This window comes from Tauraco erythrolophus, chromosome 5 (assembly GCF_009769465.1).
Source record: "Tauraco erythrolophus isolate bTauEry1 chromosome 5, bTauEry1.pri, whole genome shotgun sequence".
Lineage (NCBI taxonomy): Eukaryota > Metazoa > Chordata > Aves > Musophagiformes > Musophagidae > Tauraco > Tauraco erythrolophus.
In genome coordinates this window covers 28518323-28536056 of record NC_141469.1, presented here as the reverse complement: position 1 = coordinate 28536056, position 17734 = coordinate 28518323, and the positions used below count along the sequence as shown (strand labels likewise).

General features: G+C 51.5%; 1 protein-coding gene across 1 annotated transcript; it reads left to right on the top strand.

Annotated features, from left to right (window-relative positions):
• Positions 1-4587: 4587 nt before the first annotated feature.
• NKX1-1 (NK1 homeobox 1) lies at positions 4588-9847 on the top strand. Its single transcript, XM_086612377.1, has 2 exons — positions 4588-4939; positions 9033-9847. The coding sequence occupies exons 1-2, from the start codon at positions 4588-4590 to the stop codon at positions 9845-9847; spliced, it is 1167 nt and encodes a 388-aa protein (XP_086468503.1).
• The last annotated feature ends 7887 nt before the right edge of the window (positions 9848-17734 follow it).

Genomic DNA, 17734 nt, shown 5'->3' with positions numbered 1-17734 from the left:
GAGAAGGGAACTGTTTAATAGATCCTCCGAGGATTCCCCTAGAGCATTATTTAAACTTCTAATTATGATTCATGTGTGTGATAATATTAATTTAATAATCAAGGAGCTGTGCAGGAAGCATTAACCTCAATTAAGCTCATTACTACCCTAACCTGGAATCCCCAGGGCTTTTAAATCTTCTACTATGAGGACCTGACACTGCATTGATAGAGGACGAGATCTGCTTCAGAATTCTTTTTTTTTTTTTTTTTTTTTTCCTAAATCATTTGCCTTCGTGGATAGAGTTAATTAATTTCCTGATTTTGGCTCGAGGGCTTGGGGAGGGGAGGATGTTCCCCCGCCTCTCCGGGAAGAGCATCCCGAGGTGACCGCCTGTCCCCGGTCCTCAACTCTGCCCTGCACGGAGACACTCGCGGGGCACAAAATCAGGATGAGACCAACAACCATGTGAGAGGCAGGGGCTGCCCCGCTGCTCGGGGGCTGGCGGGGCCCTGCTTGCGGCCACAGATAATGATGATGATGATGATGATGATTATATCCACTCAGAGCGGGACAAGATGAGTTTTGGAGCAGGTTTGAGTTTGGAAATAAAATGGGGAAGGCGAGAAGCCCACGGGACCTCCCGGACCCACCAGCCGGACAGAAGCGGCCGCGGGAAGACACGCATCGGCGGGATCTCGCTGTGCGGCGGCTGCGGGCAGCGCCGAGCGCGGAAGGACGCGGAGGCTCCGCGCCTGGTGCAGCCACCGGAGTGACCTTCCCGGCGCAGCCAGGGCTGCTAAATTGTTTTACCGCAGCGACAAATGCCCTTAATTACCCGGAGCTCCACACCCCCCAGGGACGGAGAGAGGGATGAATGGCGAACGGTTAAAAAATAAATAAATAAAACCAAGAAGAAGGAAAAAAAAAAAAAAAGGGTGGTTCGTTGATCCAGAATTTGCTGAAATCTAGTTTGAAATTCAGTATTAACTAATTAAGCTAAAAACTGCTCGTAGCCGTGGGAGGGAGCCGGACCTTCCCTCCCACCCCAGCATCCCTCCGGATACTGCGGAGGCTGCCGGGGGCTGGAGAGCGGCGGGGGAACCCTCAGTCCCTTCACCCACAAGGTGACGAGTGATGGGGCCGGACTCAAGGCAGAGCCCTTTGTCGGATCCTCCCTGCCCTGCTCTTGCAAACCCGAGGCATAGCACCCCATCCTTAAACGCGACATCCCGGGGGCAGCCCTTCGCCTCCGGCGGAGCAGAGGCCTCACCCCCCACCCCCTTCCTCCTCCCCGGGGGAACACGGGGCTCGGCGGGGACCGCCCGGGGTGTTGGAGGGGACGGCGGCTCCCGGGAAATGCTCTGGCCACCGGTGCCTTCGGGCTTTGGAAATATCACCTCCCCTCAGGTATAATTCAGCCTAAGTACAGAGATAACTATCGCCGCGGCGGGGAAGGATTGTAAAAGCGAGGGTCTTCCGTGCGTTTCTCTATTTATTTTGGAAAGAAAAAAAAAAAAAAAAAGAAAAAAAAAAAAGAGCGCGTTTCCGTGGGAGTTTCCCCAGCGGGACAAGGGGTCTGGGCCCAAAATATGAAGAGCTGGCTCTGCACGGCATCGATGCAGCCCTTTTGGGAGGTCCCTTGCCAGCCCCTCACGCCCCATCACCACCCCTTCCAGCTAGTCCCGAAAGACAGCAGCTCCCCGGCTCACTCGCTCGGGAGAGGCTGTTGCTCGTCCTTTCTGCAAGGAAAACGGAAAGGACTGTCTTCCCGGAGAGCAAGACGGGACCGGTCACCCGGCCCGATCACGAGAGAGATATTACATGTCACAACTCATCTAGGGCTCCATAATCAGCGCTAACTTTCTGGTGAACAGATAACCAGAGATGGCAGATGGATGGAGATTGCACAAATGAGCCTCTAATTGACAATCAATTGTGATTAGGAGCAATAGAACATCTTTATAACACTCGCTTGAAACCGCCAACAAACAAAAGCGCCGGGCGGGCTGGGGGTCCCGGCGGGATGGGGCCCGGCCGTGGCTCCCCAGCATCCCACCTGCCCCCTCACCCCGCCCGGCACCGCCACCCCCACCCCCCCCGGGGGTTGTTCTGCCGGTGCCCACCGGGCCAGTGGTGCCTGCGAGCACGCCGGGGTGGTCAGGAGGTGCCTCTGTTTGGGGGTGCGCCCGGGGGATGAGGCTCCTTCTCCTCCGAGCACCCAGCGCAAACCCAAGAATTTGTGTTAATTTAGCCCCCCACCCCTGGAGACTGTTCCTGCCCGGGCATCCAGGCACGGAGATTTAAGTACAATTCAGAGACCTTTTTTTTTTTTTTTTCCTAAGTATTGACCCAGGGAATAAAACATATCCCTACCGCCGCCACCCTCAAAAAAACGCTTTCTTTCCGAGAAAAGGTACGAATCCAAGCGACTAGAGCAGCAAAACTGATAAAGCCAAATCATCGGCATCTTCCTAAACTACCACCTACTTTTCCTAAATAATATCACAGATCTGCGGGTAGAAGTAATGGAAGGAAAAATGATCCGAAAGAAAAGATGAGATGAGAGGCAAGCTCGGAGGGGAAGGAGGAGGAGGAGGGAAAGAGGAGCTGCTAACAAACAAATAAACAAACGAACAAACAAACAGATGGGGGTGTGTTTGTGTAAGTGTGTGGACACGCAGATTCCAACTTCGTTCTCGCTGAGTGTTCGTGGCAGCCCCGTGGGTAAGGTCAGGAAAAGGGGGAGAGGTAATTACCTACACACGATCAGAGCTTATACATACCATTTCAAGCCAGGAGGTGATTTATAATTTAAAGATAAAGCATAATAAAGTCATAAAAGAGAAAGGACACTGTTGTGGTGTCTGATTAAAATCTAAGGGCTGGTGTATAATATATGAGCGGGGGCTGTTGTGGGCTCCGGCTCAGCGGGACTCCCCTGGGCCCAGCCCGCTGATGGACTAATCATGTCCAAGCCCTACCAAAATTACAAGCTGATTGTTTTACCCATTATTTCTCCCAACTTTTAATTTCTGCTTTCCAAAGGATCATTGCCCGCGGTAATTGCAAAGGACCTGTCCTTGTATGTGTCACCAGCCTCAAAGACAAAAAAAAAAATCTAATTTTCCTTTTATGCTTTCTCTATTTTCCTACCGCCCCCCCCCCCTTTTTTTTTTTTCCTGGCAGCTCATTCAAACTGAGTAGCGACTGGAGCGTCCAAAACAAGAATGAAATTGATATGATCAAAGCACAGACGGTTATACACGAAAGAGAAGGAAATTAGGTAGGGGAAGAAATTCGGGTTTTATAATTCGCGGATAATTTTTATTCCTATCTCTTCGTTTTCCATAATGAAAACCTCTTTTAATGAGAGAGTTCGGGTTTGATGGATTTTTTTTTTTTTTTCCCCGAAAGTGGAAGTTAGGTTTGGTTACTGCTTTACTCCTGCACGGGAGGGAACAGACCTTTTCCCCCAGTTGCTCAGAATTTATTGATCGTCGTGTTTTGTCTTGTGCCGTTTAAAGGTATTAATTTTCTCCCAGCACTTCCCTGGCCCTCACATTTGATATTTAATTTTAATTAATTAGCTAAGAGAGAAGGAGAGAGAGAAGCGTGTAAGGGTGCGTGTGTCCGCAGACACAAGCCCCTCTCCAGCCGCTAAACCTCCGTCCATAATTTTCTCCTTTTGTTCTAATTTAATAAAACTAGCAGGGAAGGGAAACAGGTGCTGGGGGCTGCCACCTCTGAGCCCACACACACACACGCAATCCCCTTTTGATCATCTAACTCCGCTATTAGGGATGGAAGACCTTAAGTTCCCATTTTCCGTGTATAATATTTTCTTTGTATTGATCCCGCAATTATTTCAAAGAAAGCGGCATCTCCTCCCACTTCTCCAAATAAGGCTATTTAGATGCTTTCCAGATGAGTGGAGGTGTGCTGAAACAGAGCTGACAGCCAAGTATATCACAGCCAGCACCATCCTTCATTCGCTCTCTCCCTCGCTGCCCCCCTCCCCCCGGCACACACTTTCACCGTCTCTCTCCTCCGGTGATGAAGATTACAGACTGTTATGGGCAAGGGATTAATTTGTAGCCAATTACAATCCAGTGCTAAATATGAATGCATAAATAAGATGCAGCCTCGCCTCTGTGTGTGTGCGTGCGGGGGGAGGGGGGGCAGGAGTGCCTGGGCAGCCTGGTGAGGATGATGAGAAGGAAGAAGGAGCAGCTGAGTGGAGACTCTGAGCCGAGCATCACCTTGTGACTCCCTGCCTTCCCCCGGAGGCTCCCGGCCGGCTGGACCCAGCGCAGCCCCGGGGAGCCGAAGGCAGCGCTGGCCCCCGAGCCGGAGCGGGGGCCGGGGAGGAGTTTCCAGCTCAACTTCGCCGGAGGAAGCGGAGAGGGGGGGGGAAGAGTAAAGGGGGAGGTGTTGGGGGGGTGGGGGGAGAAGTTGCAACCGAGAGGGGCTCTGTGAAGAGTCATGAATGTGAGCAGAGACAAGGTCGGTGACATCTCCATCCCGGCAGCGGCAGCCGCGGCGGTGACAGTCCCCGCAGCCGCGGCGGGCATCGGCGGGGAGTCCTGCGGCTTGCGCGGGGAAGGCATGGACGGCCACGGGGAGCAGCGGCTCTCGGCCGGCGCCGAGTTGCCGCTCTACTCCTGCCCTGGAAATAGGGACAGGCAAGGGGACAACCAGAGCAACACCCCCGGACAAGAGGGGGCCGTGGCCGCGCTGCCCATGGTGCACAGAACCACCTCCTTCTCCGTGCTCGATATCCTGGACCCTAACAAATTCAACAGCAAGAGGAGGCAGTGCGCGCTCTTGTACAAATCGGTGGGCACCGAGTTCACGCTGGGGGCGGAGGATAAGCCCGAGGACTCGGGGACGGAGCTGGCCGAGCAAAAGGCTCTCGCCGCAGATTTCGACACGTGTAAGAAGTCCGCAGACCTGATCAGTAAGTACGTCTGGGCACTCGGAGCTCCCACACACATCCCGGGATGAGGGGGCTGCACACAGCTCCCCGGGGAAGGGGTCTGCATGCTTTTAAAGACCATCCTTCTCCCGCTGGGAGCCGGGGGCCGGGGACAGCCGGCTCTCGGGGAAGGGCAAACGCTCCCTGCGTTGCTGCTGCGAGGTGTAAAGAGGTGGAAAACTGTCTTAGATTGGGGGACGGCAGGGCAGGGGGACGGGCCCATCGCGCCGGACGGGCCGGGGCTGGCGGCGCTCCCTCGGGGCTCGGCACCGGCCGGGCTCCCCTCCCTGCTCGCCCCGCCTGCCCCGCGGGGCTCGGCGAGGGGCACCCCGGGCTCTCTGAGCTGTGCATCCCGGGAGCGGCAGGATCAGTCCCGGGGGTGCTGGGCCGGTTGGAGCAGGGAGGGATCCCGCCATCCTCTTCTTCCTCAGAAAGAGCCAAGGCTGGGTGTGAGCTCCGGCTCGGGCAAACTTGCAAACGGCTCCTAGAGCTGAGGCTTCGGAGGGCCGGAGCTCTGGCCTCCGGGATGCGAAACCCTCTCTCCGTGCCCCGACCTGGCCTGGGTCTCCCCAGGCATTGATGACTTTTACGTATCTCCTCCCCAGCCTCCACATCCCCTCTCCCCGTCCCTTCCTCCCCCCCTCCACCCCCCCAACCCACCCCCCCCCCCCCCGCAGCCTGCTGCCCGTTGCTGTGGGCGACAGATTCAATTTGCTCTCTCCCCTTGGCTTTTTTTAGGACAAATCAGACTAATTGTGACAAAATGCTGGTTATCTCTGGAAAAACAATTAAATTCCTTCGATTACATTTAAGGTAAAATGTGCTTAGCAGCGTAAAGAGGCTGGATAATGGGGGAAATCGCCCCAGAGTGGCATGTAGGACTGCCTGGATCGATATCCTATTATCGAATTGTGCATATCTCTTTCAAGCACCTTGCAAACTCTTCCCTAACATCTAAATTATAGGGTCAAAATTCGGATAATTACTCGATTAAAACCTATTACACTTATTAGGGCTCGCTATTGATCGGGAATTGCATTCGACCCAAGCTCTAGATTGCTTTTTTCTTTCTGGGTCCAAATATCCCAACTTTCTCACCTCTAAACACTGCGACTCTGGGGATAGCGGAGGGTTTCCGGGGAAAGGCGGTAGTTGTGAAAAATATCTCTAGCTATTCTGTGTCCTGAGAGGGGAGAGAAGGGGCGGCAAGTGGCGGGGGATAAACTTCTCGGATAGGGAAACACAATTTATCTATGGCCGGGGCGGGAGAGGAGGACTCGGAGCTTTCTAATCCCTCCAAACTACGACTCTTTCAATTAAAATTAGGCAGAGAAAGAGGTCTGGAATCTGCTTCCAGCCCCAGGCTTTTACAACAGACGCATTTTTAATCTCTAAAGCAAAAGCAGGAACGGAGAATTAATAGAATTCAAAAGAGATTTTTTAAAAGCGGCGCGGAGCTGGGGTAATTATTCGTCTAAACTCATCTGACTTTTGTCATACTAAATAGATCTGGGGGATCAGAAAGACTGACGAGGTCGGCCTATCGCTAATCTCACACTTTTATCTCCAGACAAGGAGAGAAATGCAGCTCTATCACTTCTCTAAAATAAATATATTCGGAGGTATTACGAAGTGGAGTGCTTCGCCTGCCGACAAGTTTTCCCGGCCACCTCTCACATTTAGTCCTTTGGTCCTACCGCCTTTAATATTACAGCAACAGTCACGAATAGGTCTGGGACTGCTCGAAAATCACGAAACTTAATTATTCTCTTTCCCTATCGTAATTAATATTAGCTCAAGCAGCGGTTTCATTTAGGAGAAGTGTTCCGAAAAGTAGCTCTGGCCAGAAAAGTGCCAACACTTGTAAAATGCGAAAGCTTTCTGGCAAAAGGAGAGTGAAAATAGCACTTGCTACGCTCATTTAATTCTAAAAATAACAATAAAAACTCTTTATTAAATTCACATTTAAAATCTTTCAGAAACAAAATCTCAAGTCCTGCGTCTACCTCTTTCTCCAATTATATTCGCGCTGCGTTTTTCTCTTTAAAGAAAATTTTAGTTGAGCTACGGGCAGGATTTCCTAGTGTTTACCGAGGAAAAAAATAAAATAAACTCTAAACCACCAACGAACTACACATTCCCCGCTCAGTGTGTGACCAAGTGCCGGGCGCTGCCGTTGCGCTGCGTCCCCAGAGCTGCCCCGCAGCCGTGTCCGCGGCCGCTTTTTTAGACCTTCTTGTCGAAAAAAAAACCCCACAAACAAAAAAACCCAACAAAAAACCCGCACTGCGATTTATAACAAGTTCTACAGGTTGCAGGATGCTCATCCTCCAGCCCTGGGCCGAGCTGGGAAAAAAATCCCGGGGCTGGCAGGTAGGCACTGGCAGGTAGCCACGGCGGCGAGCGCTCGCCTTCGTCGTTCGCCAGCTCGGACAGACAGCTGGAAAGGACTCTTAATGAAGCCAGAGTTGTTAAGGGATATTTTCCGAGTGAAAAGGATTACAACTAACTTCTCTGCCCCTTTTTCTCCTAGTGAGCGGGCCACATCCGACGCTAGCCGAAATGAGCTGGTTGAGCGATATCTTATATATCTTGTTCTTATATATGGGCTTTAGGGTGTCCGGCGTCAGGATATAGAGCAAGTTTGAGGCGCGACAGCGTCTTCAGTCTTTTTTAAGGATTAAAACCAAGTAAAGTACGCAGGGGATAGGGGTGGCAGATGAGCGATTCACTTTCTATTTGCGTATCTCGGTTAAAGGAGCCCCTGGTTTAGGGGGTTCCCGGAGCTGCACCCCCGTTGCGGGTGGGAGTGGAGGGAAGTTTAGGAGTGTCCGAAAGCACTGGCTAAAAAGGGCAGTATTTCTGGGCCTCTGCCCCCCGACCTGCCCGCGGTGCCTCCCACGATCCCCGTCCCTGTGGCAGGAGACCGCGGAGAGGATTTGCCCCACGGCTCCCCCGAGAGGAGTCCAAGCCCGCGGCCGGGGTCAGGAGGAGCCGACTCTCTGGAAAATGGGATTTGCTTTCAGGCTTCATCATGACAGAACCGCCAGCAGAAGTCCAACAGCTTTAAATATCGGATAATTACCCTGTTCTCCGATGGAGACCCGTTAATTGGAGCGTAATATAAACCCAAATAAATTAAATGACCGTTAACTAGTTTGTACATTACACAAAATGAGTTTAATTAAGTTTGTATCTGCTCTGCTAATCAATACGCGTATTTACTCCACTTTAATACTTCCATCTCAGGAAGTGACGAGAGGTCAAACCAGGCCGAGAAAGGGTTAAAAATGCCAGAGCAAAAACCAGCAAATCTCCCGGCGATGCGGAGATTCCCGTCACTAAAATTGTTAAAAGCGATGTGACATCTTTGCTGTCCGCTTCCAAACCGCGGCGGGCTCGGCCCAGGCGGGAGCGCGGGGGCTTCTTCCCCACCCCCGGGCTGGCACCTCTCCCCTGCCAGCGCCCCGCCGCTCGCCGCGGCTCCGGGGGACCCCGGGGACCCCCGTGTTGCCTTCCCAAAGGGCTTTCAGGAGTGTCTTGTGGGAAGCGACGGTGTATCCCCGTAATCACTCTGTGTCACCACGTCTCAGTGCCAGCTCTTGCCCAAGATGGGTAGCTCGGAAGGGGCAGCACTGGCAAAGTCTCCCCGGGCTGGGCATCCCTTTCCCGGTCCAAGGGCTCCAGCCCTCGGGATGGCTTCGGAAGCGGCTTCAAGCCCCGTCCCGGCCGCTTCTGAAGAGCTCCTCGCTCCCCTTGTCCCCTCACCCACCCCTGGCGCAGGGCAGCCGAGGGGCACGGACCAACCGCATCCCCACCGCGGGCGGAGGGCCCCCGGGGGAGCCGGGCAGGGCGGCCCCGCTCCCCGAGCACCCCTGTCCCCCCACCAGCGGGGATGCCAGACGGGTGGATCCGCCCCACGTCGGGGCAGAGCCCCGCCGGGCCGGTTTCTCCCCGCTGCCCCCAGCCCGGGAGGCCGCACCGGAGGGGACGGGGGTCGGGAGCGGGCGGGGGCGGGGCCCGGGTCCGGTGCCGGCGGCGGCGAGGACTAACAGCGGCTGTCGGTTGTCCGCAGAGGACGGCGAGCTCTACAAGGCCGAGGAGTGCGACCTCGACTACGGCAGCCGGCCGAGCCGCAGCCCCGACAGCGAGCCGCCGGACGACGAAGAGCTGTGCAGCGAGGAGAGCAGCAGCGGCGGCAGCAGCAGCAGCAGCTCGGCGGCGCCCGGCGAGGCCGACCCGGGCCACCTCCACGCCGAAGCGGGCGAGGCGGGCGGCGTCCCGCCGCCCCCAGCGCCCCCCCCGCCGCCGCCGCCGCCGCCGGCCCAGCAGCCGCCGGCGGCTCCCGGCGCCGGGCAGCAGAGCCAGCAGCAGGCCAAGCCCAAGAGGAAGCGGACGGGCTCGGACTCCAAGTCGGGGAAGCCCCGGCGGGCGCGGACAGCTTTCACCTACGAGCAGCTGGTGGCGCTGGAGAACAAGTTCAAGTCCACGCGGTACCTGTCGGTCTGCGAGCGCCTCAACCTGGCGCTCTCCCTCAGCCTCACCGAGACGCAGGTGAAGATCTGGTTCCAGAACCGCCGCACCAAGTGGAAGAAGCAGAACCCGGGGGCCGACACCAGCGCGCCCACCGGCGGCGGCGGCGGCGGCGGCGGGGCGGGCGGCGGGCTGGGCGGCGGGGCGCTGGCGGGGGGGCTCAGCCCCCTCAGCCACTCGCCGCCCATGGGCAACCCGCTCTCCATGCACGGGCCCGGCAGCTACGCCGGACACCCCGCCGGCGGGCTGGTGTGCGCCGCCCAGCTGCCCTTCCTGCCCAGCCCCGCCGTCCTCTCGCCCTTCGTCCTGGGCTCGCAGACTTACGGCGCTCCGGCTTTCTACACCCCGCACCTATAAGCCCGACGCCCCTTCCTCCTCCTCCTCCTCCTCACCGCCCGGCTCCTTCCCGCTGCACCCGCCGCCCCTCAGGGGCCGCCCGGTTGGGCGCTCGGGGGACCGGTCGCCGCGCGTGGCATTTTCCTCCCACACCCGAAAGGTGAATCCAACAACGGCCGGGGCAGCGACAGCGGGTGGGAAAGGGGCGGCCGGGGGCGGCCGGGGGCTCCCGGGGACTCCCGCCGCCCCTCGGATCCCCCGGCCACCGGCCGCGGCGGGCCCCGACCCCCGCGGGCGGCTCCGGCGCCCGCGATCATTTCTACGACCCTTTTTATACACGACGTGTCCGGACTGCTCTTCTGAGGGGAGGAAGAGGAAGAGGAGGAGGAAAACCTCCCTCCTCGTGTACATACAAGTAGATGTAAATCATCGTTACCTGTATTTTTATTTTCACCGTCCCTCGTCGCTGTGTGGGTTCGATTTTTTTTTTTTATTATTATTTGTTATTATTTTTTTCACTTCGTTTTTATTCTGGTCTCGCCACTCGTAAAAGAAAGACTTTAAAAAAAAACTGAATTATGTACCCATTTGACTCTCAGGGTAAAACAGAGAATTATCAATTCCATCCCTCGACATCGCTGAAGCAACGACGCGCCGCTTCCTCCCGTGACCTCACGGTGATGACGGTTATTTTTTTACATACGTCGCTCTTCAACGAAACCCGAACCTGGACGGGCCGCTGGGGACACGCGGGGAAAGGGGACCGGGGGCGGCTGCTGGGGTGCGGGGTTGTTTGATTTTTATTTTTTTTTTTAAGTTAATCATTTCTGTATATTTCTGGTTGTTACAAAAAAGTTTTAACTTTATAATTAATGTATAAGGTATGGGAGTAATAAGCAAGAGATGATATAGAAAGCACTTTGTTTGCTAAACACTTTAAATCAATCAATAAACTTTAAGGAAACGGCGGTTTTCTGTGGTGGTGAGTCCCTGGTTTTCGGCTGAATTTTTGTAAAACATGTTTCCTCTGGAAAACGCCTGGCTCAGGAGACGTTTGGAGGGATGGCTTGCATCATCCTTTTTTCGTTTCCTTTACTCTGAGAGCGTATTTCTCATACGCAAATAAACTTTATTCTCTTTGTACGAGAGCGCATATTTCCGTCCTTAGTTCCCTTCTTTGCATTTTCATAATTGGTTTTGCCGATTGCTGTTGTGCAATATTAAGAATAAAAAATATAATTTTATTTTTACGTAGAGAATCCGAGATCTCTCCTGTGTTTCCGCAAACGAGGAGTCTGATATTTTAGATTTATGTAAATTTAATAAATCGCCTCTTTCATTCAGGTCCCGCCATATTAAAAAATAAAGTAATCTTTCATCGCCTTTCCGCTGACTACTTTTAAACCAGTATCAAAGCCGGTCTTTTATAATCCTTAACTTTATTATAGTTTTTCATCGTTTCAAAGAAAAAGTCCAGAACCGCCGTGACCATCCGGAGCTGGCCACCGCTGTAACACCAGCTCCTAGCCCGATGCCGACGGGACACTTTTATCCCATTTCCACGCTCCCTGCGTGATCCCAAAGCTCACTCCGGGACAGAGCTCTCCCTTTCCACCAGTTTTTGAGGGGGTTTGATGTTGAGTTGGTTTGTTTTTTTTTTTTTTTTCAGTCCAGAAATTTGACGTCTGACTTCCCAGGGACAACTTTAAGAAACCAGTGTTTTCCAGAATGATTTTGGGAAGCAAAGAGAGGAGATGAACGCTGAGCATCCCCCCGCCCCCGCTCTCACCTCCCCGCGGGGCCGGCTGCGGCACCCGCCCCCCGCACCGCTGCCCGACGGCCGAGCGGCCCCGGCTCTGTTCCCTCCTCCTCGGCTCCTTCCTCCCGCTCCCCGCCTCCCTGGGCTTCCCAACCTTATGGGAAGCCACGGGGGAGAGGGACCCCGCAGCCGCGTCCCTCTTCCGCACACCCACTGTAGAAATAAATCAAATGTTCCGGCCCTTCCGTGGAAATAAAAATCTACCGCCGTCGCTGCTATTAAAGGCAAGGGGCGAGCGGGGGTCGCCTCCAGGGACACTGGTTTCCACTGCCCGGGTGGGTGCCGAAGCACAGGAGCTTGCAGGGATCGGGGGAGACTCAGGAAGGACGCGGGTACCCCAGCTCCACGCCGGGTGTTCATCATCCCCTCCTTTGGAGACGTGCAAGTGCCAGAAGTCTTGGAGCAGACTCATTTGCATTTGTGGAAACAAGAACTCCTGTGCTAAAAGATGTTCTGAAGTAAATTTGCAAGGAAAATATTACAATTAGCGCTTGGAGTACAGCTCTGCACAGCTTTTACTGGTAGGAGAAAAACAGCTGAACTGGGAAAGGGGTACTCAGGAGACTCCTCCACACGGCAAAACTAACCCTTTGCTGACCAGGTTTGAGCAAGCGCTACTCGCAGCTGAACTGTCAGCTCAGGTGGGACATGACCCAGCTTCACTAAGAGGTCTGCCAAACCCTGTCTGCACACCGGGAACTCCAACCAGTTCCCCCAGGTGGAAAATAATTCAGCTCCAACAAGGGAGCTGCTCAGAGCTTTGGGGTCCATGATTTTCCTGCTCCAGGTCAGTTCGCACCCTGCCAGCGAAACCTGTTCGTGTGAGTATTATTACTGGCAGCTGCTGGAGGAAGGAGTCAGTCAGCCCGAGATCCCTAGTCATTAAACTCAATTTGACGAGGCTTCTCACATTTTACAGCGGTGCTGCAAACAGAGCCGCAGGTATCTTTCTCGGCGTAGTTTAGGAAGTTATTGATAATCCGTGCTCGAATGCCTCGTCCAGAGGTCTGAGCTCGTAGAAGTCAAAAGCAAAACTGCAGAGCCTCAGCTCTAGCGCTTGTCTTCCGCGGTGCATGGACCGTGCAGCAGCGCAGAGCCGGAGAGTGTCTGCACGCAGAGGCCATTTCGAGTATCAGGACCGAAGAGCTGACTGTCCAAAGGTGCTTCCTGGACCACGGCTCTGCAGCTGGTTCGTGGTGGTGGATCAGGCTGCGTGAGTAGAGACCTGTCAGTGAGAAGCTTGATGGTGTCAGCTATTGAGAACACCCCTGGTGTGGATGCTCAGCACCCGTGTGCTGAAGTGAAACGCTCCCACCTGAACATCCGAAATCTGTCATCCGTGTTCCTGCCTGTTAACATTCTGTACTCTAAGAGAATGAAACAGGTTACGGGCTTGATGTAGCAATTTGAAGTTGTCATACTAGATAGTCACAAAAGGCCCCCAAAGCTCCTGCTCTGACCCCCCAGCAAGGCCCAAAAGCTGATTCCCACGCATCCTACCTGATGTACCTCCTGTGCTGCACGCAACGGTCCGTGCTGCTGCGTGGAGCTTTCTGGAGGGATGCAGCTTGTTTCCAGTGAGTCATCAATGAGAAATAGAGACCCCGGTACCGTGTAGGTAGAACCTACTGACTGAGAGAAAGATGATTATTTCCCAGTGACACAAGCAGGACGTGTTTGCTCTGGTTCATTCTGTGAGTTTGTTTTGTTTTGTTTTGTTTTTTTTTAAATTACTTTATTATTCATATATAAAATTTAGCGTTAGGGGATTCAGAGTGCGGAACACATTCAAGAGGACATTTAGTAAAGCCTTTGCCAGAGGACAAATCCTCATCTTGGATACACTGAGCAGCACATTTGGAGTCTGATTCCGTATTTTCAAGTGATGTCTTTGGCACGTAGTGAAGAAGATCTGGGGCATCAGCATATTCTTGAACCAATTCCCACAAAGTCAATGTTAAATCCAAGGGTGCAAACCTGTATTAGTGAGAAATGATTCAGATATTAATTGCATTTTACCATCGTTCACTATGCGACTGAATGAGGTAAAAAGAGATGGAAACTACAAGTATTTTACTTCAAATATTTCAACTTACACTGAACAAGTTTCAGTTGTTCATATTTATTGAATAAACAGCAGTAAAATGTCTTATAATTGAAATAACAGCAAAAAAGCACATAAATCCAAACAGATACATTCCAAATGATTGGGAGATAAAATATTTTGAAATATTTTGCGCTGTTGCTTACACACAACAGTTAATGATGTTATATCAAATCATTGGAAACCAGTGTTTATATTATCATCCCTGAAAATTTCTTGTGTTATTTCCAGTTGAGCAGGGAATGTAGGTTTAGGGACTTACTTTTTTTAGGCGAATTCTTAGGGCTTTTTCATAAGTATCGCAGACCTTCTATTTCAGACTGAACTCACAGTCACCTTACATTTTTCTATTCTTATACTACATAAGCAAAATGTTAAAAATAAAGTTTTGTCTGTACGAAATTAAATCCATTTCCTAAAAATAAGCCATGATGTCTGCTTGTAGTCTGCTGTATTGGCAAATATCCATTGGCTCCTGTAGTAGGTGCATAAAGTTGTTCTGCTCAAACATAGACATATTTAAATACTCAAAGGAACATTATTTTACAATGTCTGGGCAGTTCTAGTCTTCAGGTTCTGTCTGAAAGAGTAAGAAAGCAAATATGATTGTCATAGAGCCTTTCTTAAAAGCAAATAAAATGAAGATTTTTTATGATAATGGAAGGTTTGCCAGACTCTGGGAGGTAAATCAAGGCACAGCTCAGGGTGGACGCTGAAGCCGAAGGGGACAGGCAAGTAAGCAAATGGGATTCTAATCAGTTTGTCTCACCAAGTGGCTTTACATAAACATTTTACATAAACATCGTTCTTCTCTATCTGGTGCTTTTTTTTTTCCCTTCTGCCCGTATCGTTTTGTTGCACACGCTCGCGTTACAGGGACGTCTCAGGTGGACAGAATGACAGTTGTCACAGGGAAAATAACGCCGACAGTGAGAGCTCTTCCTGCTTTCCTGATGCTGTCTGGCAGAGATGTGAATTCATCACACAGAATAAGCTTCAAAGCAGCTCGGGAGGTTATCACAGCATTGAAAATCTGGAGCTGCTAAATCTGCAGCGCCCATTCAGGAGAAATTCCTGTGGATGCTGGAAATCCTACGGATGTGCCCTATATCAGCAGAGAAACACCAAAGGCACAGAGGGCAACTCCTGATCAGGACCCAAAAGCCTGGGCATGCAGGGTCAGGCAATCTCTGGATATGATTTATTAATTTAATCTCATTATATGACAAATTCTCAGCTAGCTAAAACTGTCACTCCACCCGAAGTGCTAGACTTTATTTTCAAATACATCTTTTACATTTTCTTCTCTGTGATATCACAAACCAGAAACATTTTAGAATGCCAATAAAGGAGGGGTGACGCCACAGGAAAGAACTGGAGGTCACAGAAACATTCATCTGAGATGATGATTGACACAGTAAAGATTCACTTTCTTCAGTAAACTGCTGCTTTTTCAAGAAAAAGAAAATAAATCTACCAACCTCAGTGCAAATATCTCGATTATTGGTAATTTTCTTTCTTTTTTTTTTTTTTTTTTTTAGTACAACCACAGACATACATGCCAGGAACTTGCCCTGCACATAAAGAGACTCTTTCCTGTCTTTCCACCCTTAACACAGGCTGGGTGACAAGCTTTAGTTTCTTTGCCTTGGTCCCCAGAGACTGCACGAAGGGAAGAGAAGCGCAGGAAGCGAGCACTTGGATGAGCTGCTGGATAGCTTCTTCAACTCTTTGTGTTGATCCAGAGTTTATAGCAGCAAGCTGCACTCTCTATGACCTGTTAAACACGTTGAGATTTGCAATTAAGAATGCTCTTTGGGACCTGAAGCACCAGCACTACGCCTTGTCGTGATGATTCGGAGCGAAATACGGTGTTTGCTCCGAGCACGCTCTGCGGCACACCTGAGCACGCGCTCGTTTGCCGCTTCTGCTTCAGCACTGGGGAAAATAAACACTCACACGCACGTGGAAGCAACATCTAATTTCAGCCTTGGTAAATATGCGTGGCAGGCTCTCCTCCCGGTGCTGTTAGCCTTCAACTGCCAAGAATGCTATTACAAAAATTCAACGATATCCAAAAGCAATTTCCAAACAAGCAGAATCATATATTATATTTCCATATACCTTTTATAGGATAAGAGTGGCTCCGTAACGACATTATAAATATAGCAAATTAATGGTGGATGCAATGCCAACACCTTGTCATTATGCAAATTGGAATGTCGGCAGAAATGGTTATTCAACAACCCCTTTCAAAGTAACCAGAGCCTAATGCTGCTCATTACATCTAAACTAATTAGCACCACATTTAAACGATTTTAATAAGCTTTTTCCTTAGCCCCTTGACAGAGGGGATTCCTGATGCTAATGCAAAAACGTATGAGCACTTGGCACAGGAGCGCCAGGGTTTTTCTCAGGGCAGCAAGAGGCAGAAGAGCAAAGGGAAGTCTACCCAAAAAGCCAGATGACAACATTTATGTTACAGACATGTAAGGACGGAGAAGCAGATTGCACTGGAGTAAAGCCCAGCTCAGTTTGCCCCTCACTAGCACTTACACCACCCTGCCCTCCTCCCAGTACGTCAGAGCCTGCTCCCGAACTGCTCTCCTGAGCTGGTACTACATTTAGGCTCTGTACTGCCCAGACCTAGCTAACAGGAAAGGCTCATCAAGGACATGAATTAATTTGTTTCTCCACTCCATCAGCTCTGAAGGAGAGGAAGAGGAGGGCTGAGCCTGGAATATGGGTGTTTGGTTTTGGGCCCCTCACTACAAGAAAGACCTTGAGGTGCTGGAGCGTGTCCAAAGAAGGGCTACAAAGCTGGTGAAGGGTCTGGAGCACAAGTCTGATGAGGAGCAGCTGGGGGAACTGAGGTTGTTTAGCCTGGAGAAAAGGAGGCTGAAGGGAGACCTTATTGCTCTCTACAATTACCTGAAAGGAGGTTATAGGGAGTTGGAGGTCAGTTTCTTCTCTCAAGTGACAAAGGATAGGACAAGAGGAAATGAGCTCAAGTTGTGCCAGGGGAGGTTTAGATTGAATATTAGGAAAAATGTCTTCACCCAAAGGGTTGTCAAGCATGGGAACAGGCTGCCCAGGGAAGTGGTTGAGTCACCATCCCTGGGAGTATTTAAAAGACGTGTAGATGCAGTGTTTAGGGCCATGGTTTAGTGGTGGACTTGGCAGTGTTCCATTTACAGTTGAACTTACTGATCTCAAAGGTCTCTTCCAACCTAAATGATTCTAGGATTCTATGAAAGCATCAGCTCAGAAACACGAGTAATTAACAGCTCTCTCCCCTTCTTTTCCTTCAGGGGCAGCACCAGACTCCTGCACCTGGAAGTGCAATAACTTTATCCCACAGGTCACAACTTGTCCAGCTGCCAAAGAGACTGAGCTCTCATCCACATGTATTCTCCAGGGGATGTGCTAAGTTTTGGGATCTTTAGCATCTCTGTCATCTGAAGGAGTCATCAGTGCTGCTGGATGGAGAGGGACCAGACCAGTCTCGATCTAGGCTGTTGCTCTGAGGTCTTAGCCTCCATCAGGGCTTCCCACCCTCTTTTCATAAGTCCTTTGAATTTCTGTAGAGAGTTTTGCAATAGAAAGGACCATCATCACATCGGTTTAAGAGTGATGTTCCTATGGCTCTCAATGTACCAACAGGCTCTAATTTCTCTCACTAGCCTTTCACCACCTTTCTCTGTAATCCTCCTCCATGCCCTCATCCCACACCCTGCCAGGTGTTCAAGGTCTGCACTGATATGGCACAGCTGCACCATATTGGGTCTAACTGCCAGGAAACCAGCTAAGCTGTGAGAGACCTAACTGAGGTCTCCACCCTGAGTTCTCTGCCTAGTTGCAGGGGAACTGTGTGTAGGTGCTGTGTTTGGCTTTGTACCTCCCTGACCTGGCTCCAGACCTGCCTTTTATCTCAGTGGGCTTTCAGGTAATTGCTGACTGGTTCTGTTACTATCACCCAACTTGG

Excerpts from the sequence above, each read along its gene's own strand:
- NKX1-1 (XM_086612377.1), top strand. The coding sequence starts at position 4,588 with ATGGACGGCCACGGGGAGCAGCGGCTCTCGGCCGGCGCCGAGTTGCCG. Across the intron at positions 4,940-9,032 it reads GAAGTCCGCAGACCTGATCA|AGGACGGCGAGCTCTACAAG; the intron begins GTAAGTACGTCT and ends GGTTGTCCGCAG.